Source organism: Hylobates moloch, unplaced genomic scaffold (genome assembly GCF_009828535.3).
Source record: "Hylobates moloch isolate HMO894 unplaced genomic scaffold, HMol_V3 SCAFFOLD_7, whole genome shotgun sequence".
Lineage (NCBI taxonomy): Eukaryota > Metazoa > Chordata > Mammalia > Primates > Hylobatidae > Hylobates > Hylobates moloch.
In genome coordinates, this window is record NW_026652282.1 from 57,401,611 (window position 1) to 57,412,046 (window position 10,436).

The window sequence follows — 10,436 nt, forward strand, 5'->3', positions numbered from 1 at the left end:
GACTGTTTAAAAACACCTTATGGAAGCTCAGGGAAAATGTAATCTCTGGCACAACAAGTAACAAAGACAGCAGAAAAGCAGAAGCATGTCTTTGGCCACTGTATACAAATCATCACATGAGGCAGGCACCCAGGGTAGAGGCAGCAGCTCACACTGCAGTAAACACGCAGGATATTGCAGACCAAATTGACGAACGTAATGCAGGTAAATCACTGGACCAAATGGCACCCACCCAAGAGAGATGGAATGAGAGGGCTGTGAGCCAAATTTTGTAGCCTGTCATTGCAACAGCCATTAGACCAAGAGTCTGAGAGACTTGCCATTCAGAAGGAGAGTTCTTTATGGCTGCTAAAAGCCAGGCGCCTCATTTCCATCCTGAGCAGGCTGGCTGACTCTCAAACAAAGGCCAGAATTACAGGGCCATGCAAGTATAGGCAAGTTGCTGAGGGAACGACAGAGAAAATTAGGCCTGAGCCCAACCCATTCTGTTACGGCTCTGTGAGGTGGAAACTGAGTGCGGGCTAGTGGGTAGCAGAGGGTATTTAGGGCGTTGTTTGCTCAGGGACAGGAAATGGGTAAAATGGTTGGAGAAGAAAATGGTTGGTGTAGCTCTCCACTTTATAAAGTTCAATCACGTCCAATATTGTTTGATCTCCCCAACAGCCTTTGAGGTAAGCAGGAGAGAGATTGTTAGTCTCATTTTATAGATGAAGGAAGGAGGCTCAGAGGTGACTGATTGCCCCAAAGTCACGTGGCTTGAAGTTGGTGGAGCTTGAACTCAAAGCCCACTGGCTCTCAAGGCCCCAGTCCTACTCCTGTAGGAAGTAGGACTCAATGCCAGAAGATGGGGCTCAATGCTGGGAGATGGGGCTGTTTGACAGCGAGAGAAGGCGAGACATGCATCCCAGAGCCTTCAAAACAGAGTAGTTGGTGCACACGCGGTATCAGAAGATGGGCTTTTTATTTTGTCTATTGTTTTCCTCAATGCTGGCGCCAAAGTGCCGTCAGGACACCTCTCCCCTAGGCTCTTCCCTGTTTCTTGGGACTATCTCTCCAGTAGCTGCAAAGAAAGGGCAGAAAAGAGCTGGAAGGAAAAAAAATGAAGTGGGAAAAGGAGTGCAGAAAACAAGCAAATAAATAGCCCCTCCCCATAAGGAGGACTGGTCAAATCAGGAGCGGGAGCCCGATAGGTGACTTTTGTCCTCCTGTTCTCACTGGGTCCATACCTTCCAGCCAGGCTGAAGGCTGCTGGGGATGTCTGTCAGATTATCTCCAGCTCCTGGGTCTCTGAGATACCAAACTTGGTCTTATGCTGGTCAAACAGTTTGCGTAGGGCATCAATATAGAGTGTGTGATATTTAGCCACGATCTCCTGGCTTGGATTCTCAATCTTGGGCATTGGTAGAGGCTCCCCAACTGCCAGGGGAGACAGTGAAGGAAAAGGGGAAAGCATCAGAATAGCTCATTCCTCAGAATGGGCCCCAGGCTTCAAGCCCAGACTCTCCCCATCCTCACCTCAAAAAGCTGCCACTCACAGCCAGCCTCCCTGCCTCTGAGCAGAGTCAGAGCTGAGGTTCAGCCTCAGAGCTAGATCCTGTGTCCTAGACTGAGGCTGCCAGCAGAAACGCCCACTCACCGATGGTGGTTACAGGCCGACTATAGGGCAGAAGGCCCCAGGAGTTCTTGGTGAAGCCACGTCCGTAGAAAGCACAAGGGTAGATGTGTACCATGCTCTGGAACCACTTCTGGAAGCGGTTGACAAAGCCACCAGGAGTGAAAATGTGCTGATCATAGAGGTCCGTCTCCCCAAAGGCATAGGCAGGTATTAGAGCCACTCTGCAGAGCAAAAGCATATCCTCTGAAGCCCAGAAAGGTAGGGACCTTGTCAAATGCCAGACACGCCGACGGCCCATGATCCCTGGGTCTGCCTACAGGCTTCCCAGACCCCAGTCCAGCTGTGCCTAGATCCAAGTTGAGTGTGGGGGCTCTGTGGCCTACCCCTGGCTGCCTGTGGGAGCAAAGCATCAGTAAGCTAAAGGAGGAGGCAAGCCCAGACCCTCCTGGGAACCCCTGGGTCTGAAACGCTGGAAAGTAAGACCCAAGGGCCATGCCAGTTGATTTTCTTCACTTTAACACAAGCTAAGCTTGGCTCTCTCTGAGACAGGGTTGTTGCCACTCCCCTTGTATAGAGGTGCCAGCCCAGATGAGAGGCTGGTGTGAGGGAGAACAGGCTCAGGGCTGGCCCTCTGCCCGTTCTGCTTCAGCAGAAATGCCTCCAGGACCTGGCCCCAGCTCTTCAACCCAGAGGTGGCTTTCCTCCTCCCTCTTTTTTTTTTTAACTTATTTATTTTTTTAATTGACAAAAATTATCTTTCTGATGACCATAGTTCATAAGAATGTATTGTATACTTCCTCCTCTCTCTGTGGATGTCCTTTCGTCGAAACCCCCTCTTCTTTCCCTGCAACACTTTTGGATCCCTTCCGCCAGCCTGGACTGGAGCTGTCCTTACCCATGCTGAAGGGCCATGCGCACAAAGCCAGACCGGTTCTTCAACACCAGGGTAGAAGAGCCTGGCAGGCTGTATCTGCACTCAGCCAGTCCACCAGCCACCACGACGACCATGTTGCCTGTGCCTTTACGAGTCAGCAGAAAGTCAATGGAGGATTGACTCACAGAGCAGGCCCCTGGTGGATAGAAAAAGCCCAACAGCCACTGGTCACTTCCCAAACCCCTACGTTTCCTCTCTACTGCTTCAAAGGAGGGGGAGTGCAAGGAGCCTAACATCAGGCAGGTGAGCCTATGATAGCTGTTTCACACCAGAGGGGATTGGGAGCTGGCCTTGCTCTCATGCATCCCCCTACAATTCTCCCTTGGGGATCCATTTTTTCTTTGGCTTTGTGTCCTAGGAGCCAACTTACCTGTAGACATCACATATTCTCTGAGGAAAGGCATCCAGAAAAAGGCTCCCAGTGTGAGTATGTAAGGGGTGATGCCAGGAAATATCTTGGAGAAGCCTGAGGCCTCCGTGGAAAAGTGGCCAAACCATCCATGGGCCAAGAGCCCATGAGGGTGGCAGACGAGGATGTAGTTGCGGCTGGGAGAGATGTCATGAGTCTTCAGAAGCTGCGGAAGAAAGTAGAATCAGGAGGGCTATCCCCAGGGTAGAGAACTCCTCTTTTGGGCAGAGATCTGAAAGGAAAAGGACTGCTAGGTCTAGCCATGCAGGCTGCCCAATGTACAACTACAGGGGGCGTCATTCTCAAGAGCCTCAATGTTGATGGCACCCTCCACCCCTAGCCTGACCCAACTGCTAGCACCGAAGTCGGGGCTGGACCCGGGCCTGAGTGGGGACCTGGGGCTACTGACCTTGAGAGGGAAATAATCGCTGTAGTGTTTCCACAGGCGCCAGTGCCTCACACAGGTAAACCGGCGGCCGCCTGAAAACAGAGGCAATACAGCCAAGCTTTGTCCATTCCCACTGTGGGCCTGCCCCAGGGTGCTCTCACCCCCTGCTGTTTCCTGGCCTCTTAAGTGGCAACCAAGGTGGGCATATCAGGGCAATTTAGGACAGGCCTAGCTTCTGCTTCACTAGCTGCCGCTCTCCTAACCCACTCCAGTTCTGATCTGGGCCTTTCTACCACCTTAAAAAGACCCCTTCCCTCAGCCTCCCTAGCCCAGGGAGGGACAGGCTAAAGGGCTGTCTGGGAATTGGCCAGAGCCTCTCAGGATTGTGATGAGAGAAGGGGAAAGAGCATGTGGCACGTGGCAACACAGCACCAGCAGGACCCTTACCTCGCTGAGGGGTCTTCCAGTCGAAAGCCAGCCAGGTGAGAATAAGCACAGTGACAGGCCAGTATGGCGTGAACACCACCAGGTAGAGGTTGACAACAATCACAGTGGTTGCTGCAGGAAGCCCAGACCAGAGTTAATGAATTTCAAGCAGTCCCTCACATTTACTCTCTCTCCGGAGTTCTGTCCACCCCAAGGTCACATGCACTCTCTCTCTCACCCATACCCACTCAGCACTCTCACTTCTTCACCCCAGCACCTGGCCCATCTGCCCATGTCCCCAGCCCCCTCTTCTATCTGGCCTTGGGGACCTGATTCAGGTCTAGGAGGCAAGGTGTCTTCCTCCCCAGCTGAGCTTCACACTGTGAGCCCTCTCCTCTCTGGGCCCTGCTCCAGCACTGCACTGGGCTCTGCCTGCAGTGTGGTTAATGGCAGTGAACCAGCGGTGGGCCACCAGAGGTGGGGAATCCTGGAACAGTTTTCCTCTAATTCACGTCCTCCTCTCCAAATCTTCTCTCTGAGGCATTAGTTAAGGGAATACCAGGGAAAGCAAAGACCCATCTTCGGCCCAGTTGGGAGCACACCAGATGGCAAACAAAGAAAAATACAAACCAGAATAGAATTGGGTACTGGGCTGTATTAAGTTCCAGTAAGATAGGAACACTGTAGGTTAGCATAGTTAGGAAGAGTTACTAGAGATGAGTCATAGGGAGCCACACTCAGAATTATTACTGGACTCAGTTTTTAAGGCAGCTGTAAGTAAGATTATTTGGGAAAGCGGGTCAATAAAAGGTTAGAAAAGACAGAGAACATTTCTAATTGAACATTGCAGATTGAACACAAGTTTTTGCCTTGACTTCTTGCTGGAGCTCCATGCAAATTATCATTAAAATGTTTTTTAAAATATAGATCCACAAGGAGAAAGAGAATTAATGAGATGCCAACAGCAGATAAGAGATATTAGCAAAACATTTCCATGTAGGAAAGCAGATGGAAGAGGGGGTAACTGACTTAGAACAAAAAAGTTAAAATCTAGTTACCTGTAAGGGGGATGCCTACAAGATGTGAGCCTATCTGCACTGGAGGATCTAGGAAAGACTCAGAAGTTGGAGGCATCAGGTGCCACAAGAGGCAGGGATGAGGCGCAGGGCTAGAAAAACTGGAGGATTGGTTGAAAGTCTGCCAAGGAATTAGAACCCCAGGTTCCCTCTCCTCCCCTACACAACTGGATGATGGGAGGATTGTTCCCCAAAAAATTGAACTAAACAGACTCTAGACTCAAATACTTACACTAGGCACAGCTAAGATATTATATATGCAGCCAAATTATTAATCAAGTATAGAAGTGGAATAAAGGCAATTTCGGATGCACACAGTCTCAGATTATTTTTCTCCCATGCTCCTGTCTCAGAAAACTACTGGAGAATGTGCTTCACCAAAATGAGGGAGTAAACCAAGAAAGAGGAAGGCATACAATCCAGGAAAAAAAGGACCCAACGAAGGAGGGGAGCAAGCAGGGCCAGGGATAGGGAGAGGTGAGCAAGGTGCCCAGGGCACAACATTGAGCAAGACACTCACTCTCAGGTCATGCATGTACTGGCCCATCACTTGCACAGCCCTGAGAGTGAGCACCTTCTTAAATTTTGCACCCAAGGTGCCTCAGGGGCCCTGGAGGTGACAGCTGTGCATGAGGCCAAATTGTAACAGGAAGACACTGGGCTCCAGCAGCGATGTTCTAAAGGAAATAAAAGGATTGGGGGGACTTAGATTCTTGTTGCATTTGCCCATACTGAGAGATTGACATGTCTGCAGAGATTCAGAGGGTGAATTCATGATAACTAATAGATTTCTAATAGATAACAAAAGAAATGTAAAATGAAGCAATTAACTACAATTCATTTCAGTTTACGGTATGAGTAAGCCTACAACTAGACTTTCTGAATGAAATGAACGATTTTTCTAATACTTTGTGGTAAGAAACCCATCCCCTATATGGCTTTAGGATGCTTCACTGTGAAATGTTAAATTTGTGTGTCTGTTTCAAGACCACTGTACTCAATTTTTTTTTTTTTTTTTTTGGACGGAGTCTCACTCTGTCGCCTAGGTTGGAGTGCAGTGCCATGATCTCAGCTCACTGCAACCTCCACCTCCCGGGTTCAAGCAGTTCTTGTGCCTCAACCTCTCCCGTAGCTAGGATTACAGGTGAGTGCCACCACGCATGGCTGATTTTTGTGTCTTTAGCAGAGACGGGGTTTCACCATGTCAGCCAGGCTGGTCTCGAACTCCTGACCTCAAGTGATCCACCCACCTCAGCCTCCCAAAGTGCTAGGATTACAGGCGTGAGCCACCGCCACCGACCTGTACTCAATAATTTTATCTGTGAATTCTAGAGTCTGTGAAGCTTTTTATGTAACAGTTTTCTACCCAATATTTCATAGGGAGCATTCACAACTGTGCTTCCTCTTTTCTTCCTCTTTTCTAGTCTCAAAGGTTTCTTTTCCCAGATAAACTTTGAAATTATTTTGTCAAATTGCAATGATGATACTTCTAGGATTGGAATTAGGTATTTTTAATCCTTATGTTAAGTAGAAAAAGTTTTATTTCTATAAAATATTTAGTACTTAAGATTCAAAAATTGATTTTAAAATATTACATTAAAAAATTATAAAATAAAATAAAATGAGGCAATTATTAACTTCAGGGAAAACAAGAAATTCCATGGGAAAGGAAATATAATCTTGGTGACTAAATAGCTCAATTATGAATCATATTTTCTAGTCATAGGCATTTAACCAAAACCTGTGCTATAACAATTTTGGGAGGATGGGGGAAGAGGAAGTTCTAGTGATAGTGTATGCAGCCAAATTCTCATCTTCCATATTAGGAAGTCAATAGAAAATGTCTAAAATTATTACATCAGCAAATAATAAGATTTAGAAATATGGAAGTAAATTCCAGAAGAAAGAACCAACAAAGTTGAAAAGCACTGCCTTGGGAAAGAGAATTAAGGGTGTAGCAAAGGCCAGCAGTTCTAGGGTTTTGATAAGCACCATATGACACTACTGACTTCTTCAAGAAGTAAAGAGAGGCATGGGTCTAGTCCAGAGGACCCCTCCCAGTTTCCTTTAGGCTCTGCTCAAACCTAGGCAGTGCTGGGGACATCTTGTAAGTGTGGCCTCAGGTGGGGTGCCCTGTGATGTGATGAATCTTGGATCTGCCACTTACTGTGTGTGACCAAAGACGTTGCTGAACCTCAGTTCCTCATCTGCAAGATGGGAACTAAAATAGCAATATCTGCACTATTTCCCTCACTTATTGGGAGGGCCTTCTCTCAAGGCCTTTAGGGTCCAGATGGATTCAATTGCACTCCCAGAGTGAAGAGCTGAGAGGCCTCTGAAGGGCCATTGCCCCACTTGCCCTATGTGAGCTAGTGAGGAAGGGGCAAACACTTGCAGCCCACACCTGCTGCCAGGGCCGAGAGCTCTTCTGCCTGCCCCCTCCGTACCTTAGTATACCTCAAAGTCAAACTCCAGTTAAGAGTCCTATGAGTCCATTTTGTCCCTGGACTCATCCCCTTTCAGCCACTCTCCTCCTTAACCCTTCTCTGCTCCTCCTGCCTCCCTGCCAGCTCACACTGGGACCTGATCCCTCAGTCTTGCATCCTCCATTTCTCTTGTGCCCCACCCCCCAACTTCAAGTCTTATTCATTCTACTCCAATTTATTGAATCTCCCCTCTTCTTTCCTCTTCTCTCCATCACCATCACTACTGGCCTGGTCCAAATTACCGCCATCTGGATTATTGCAACAGCCTCCTACCTGGCATTGCCCCTTTCACTTCTAACTTCCTATGATCAGTTTGCTTCACAGAGCTAGAGTAATCTCTGATGCCATCACCCTGTGTCAATCTCCCTCATGGCTCCACGTGGCTCTCAAAAAAAAGTCCAAACTCCTTCCCATGGTTTACAAAGCCCTACACAATCTGTCCCCTGCCTGTTTCTCCAGTCTCTTCCTTCTTCCCTCTCGTTTGTTCATTCATTCATTCAATAAATATATATTGAGCACCAATTCTGTGCTTCTCACCCTCCACCTCACTTAACCACTGGCAGCTCCTTGAATGCATTATGTGCCCTTTGCCATCCTAGCTTTTCCATGTGTTGCCCACTCTCTGCCCCAAATGCTCTTCCTTTCTTCACCTATTTCCTATTTGTCCTTCAAGAGTCAACTCAAATTCAAGAGAAAAACGGGCAGAGGTCATAAATGGGCAGTTAATAGAAAAAGAAATGCTAATTGCTGATAAACACGAAAAGATGCTCAATCTCATCAGTAATTAAGGACGTTCAAAATGAGGCGACAGCTCATGGTTTCTTGCCTATCACTTCCGGGTGGAGGTAGTAAGGACTGTGGATGAGTTCTCCATTCACTTTCCCTCCCATGCTGTGGTAATCCCTCAAGCCCCATTTTGCAGTGACACAATTTGGTGGTGCCTCCGTCAGCCTGAGTATTAATGTCCACAGTGAGTGGTGACTCCCACCAACCTGTATTGGACATTCAGCATGAACAAGAAATAAACATTTGCTGGGTTAAGCCACTGAGATTTCAGGGTGAATTTATCAGCACAGCATACCTAGACCATCCTGATTAATACACCCTGAATGCTCCCACTTTGCAAATGAGGAAAACAAGACTCGGAAAGGATAAATACCTTGCTAAGAATTGCACAGATAGTAAATAGTAGACCTGGAATTTGAAAACAGGTGAGGTGAGGTAAGGAATGCCCGCCCACCCTTCCTATTCACTGGCATGCCTCTATGCCAGCTCTGTGCACCAAGGCCTACCTGCATTCTTTATTCCTAGATAGCTTGCAAGGTCACTTAATTCATGTCCCTGACTCCAGCCAGTGCTCACCTGAACCACTGGAAAGGCAAGAATGTTTTCCAGGACCTCTTCCCATAGTGACGATTTGTTTCAGCACTTAGAACACAGTGGCCAGCATAGAAATAACTTTCACAAAGTGTTTGTAGTGTATCCATCCATGTAGACATGGATGGATAAATGGTCGAAATCCTCAGGACGAGGTTTCCAGAGCCTCGGTCTGCCACCTGACCCAACTGTCTCTCACTGGTGGTTTGCTTGAGTCCCTGTGATTGCAGCCAAGCCCTTTTCCTTGGCTAGCCTCAGTGGAACTGCTCCTCATCTTCCCAAAGAATGCCCTCTACACCCCAATGTAGACACAGGAGGGCGCACACCTGCAGCGAAGTCCATGTGCATAGACGCGCATATACACACCCCCGCATAGGCACACACCCATATGCACACACACATGCCCACAGGGACACTCACGGATCCCACAAACACCATGGCCAGGTGGACCAGGCCAGAGGCTGGTGTTACGAACCTTCCTGGTTTTACTGGAACAACCCTACTTTGACCATTGAACATCCTGCAACCCTAAAATCCTTCAGTCTCAGGCAAGCCAGGATGATTGGTCACCCTACCAAAGGCTGAAGACTCACTGATAAGCAAGGCACTGAGGGCCCACTGGAAAACAGCAAAGACGTCCAGGGCAGTCTTGAGGTCCTTCTTAGAGGGCAAGAGCATTGTGCCCAGGGTTCCAGTGGCTCCAGGTAAGTGCTGTTCAGCTGCCCAGCCCTGATTGCTCAGGAGTCTGTGATGTTTCCTCTCTTAATGTTTTCTTCCCCAGCCTCTGCCTAGCCTCTGCCCCTGTACCACCCCTCCACAGAATTACAGGACCACATAATGCCTCTGCTTATCCAGTTCCTTCCAGCTGCCCACTCACCTGTACTTCTACCAACTTGGGTATTGCCTGGACTGGGATTGTGACACTCCTTTGCACACTTGGCTAGAGAAATGTGATGAAACCCTGGTGTGGGAAGTTAGTGTGGGCGTGCAGCCTACAAGAGGCCTCCAGGGCCAGTCTGGATGGTGGAGAGTGATGGGCAGGAAGGAGCCTGGGGCTCAAATGGGACACAGGGCTTGCATTTCTGTTTCTGAGGCCCAACTGTCTATGGTCTCTCAGTGACAATGGGATTGGAGGGCAGAGGGAAGGAGGTCACAGGCCAGGCCTTAGAAATACCTTCAGCCTTTTGGTCAGTCTGGGAGAACTCATTACTCACATTGAAGAGACATCACATGTATGTCTCTGAGCTATCATAGGTACTGAATAAACCTGTTATTGAATGAAGAAACAAATATTGGGGTATATTATTCTGTGTACATGAAATTTTAGAATAGGCAAAATCAATCTATAGTGAAACAAATCAGAGCAGTGGTTACCTGTGCTGGGGGATTGACTAGGAAATCTTTAGGGGTAACAGTGATGTTCGCTGTCTTGATAGAACTTTGAGTTACACAGATCAAAACCTCGTTACTCAGTGAGTATACACTTAAAATGTGTACATTTCACTGCCTGTGGATTTTACCTCGAAAGTAAAAAAATGTTGAACTCTCATTAATTCTGAAGTGTGTAGGGGTGAAGAATACTAGGCTGGGCATGGTAGCTCACACCTGTAATCCTAGCACTTTGGGAGGCCAAGGCAGGAGGATCACTTGAGGCCAGGAATTAGAGATTACAGTGAGCTATGACCATGCCACTGCACTCCAGCCTGGATGACAAAGTGAGACCCT

The 10,436-nt window shown here is 48.0% G+C and overlaps 1 protein-coding gene across 1 annotated transcript; it reads right to left on the reverse strand.

Moving 5' to 3' along the window:
- On the reverse strand, positions 1–9,395 carry AWAT2 (acyl-CoA wax alcohol acyltransferase 2). Its single transcript, XM_032756372.2, has 8 exons — positions 9,305–9,395; positions 3,794–3,904; positions 3,368–3,438; positions 2,920–3,124; positions 2,511–2,685; positions 1,637–1,836; positions 1,227–1,416; positions 1–1,084 (listed from the first exon to the last, which is right to left on the reverse strand). The coding sequence occupies exons 1-7, from the start codon at positions 9,387–9,389 to the stop codon at positions 1,262–1,264; spliced, it is 1,002 nt and encodes a 333-aa protein (XP_032612263.1). The 5' UTR covers positions 9,390–9,395; the 3' UTR covers positions 1–1,084; positions 1,227–1,261.
- Between the last annotated feature and the right edge of the window lie 1,041 nt (positions 9,396–10,436).

Bases quoted from the DNA above. Each gene is read 5' to 3' on its own strand.
- AWAT2 (XM_032756372.2), bottom strand. From the start codon at position 9,389: ATGCTCTTGCCCTCTAAGAAGGACCTCAAGACTGCCCTGGACGTCTTT. The intron at 3,905-9,304 runs GTGAGTCTTCAG...GGCTTCCTGCAG, and splicing joins CCTCAGTGCCTTGCTTATCA to CAACCACTGTGATTGTTGTC. The intron at 3,439-3,793 runs GTAAGGGTCCTG...CTCTGTTTTCAG, and splicing joins CTGGAAGACCCCTCAGCGAG to GCGGCCGCCGGTTTACCTGT.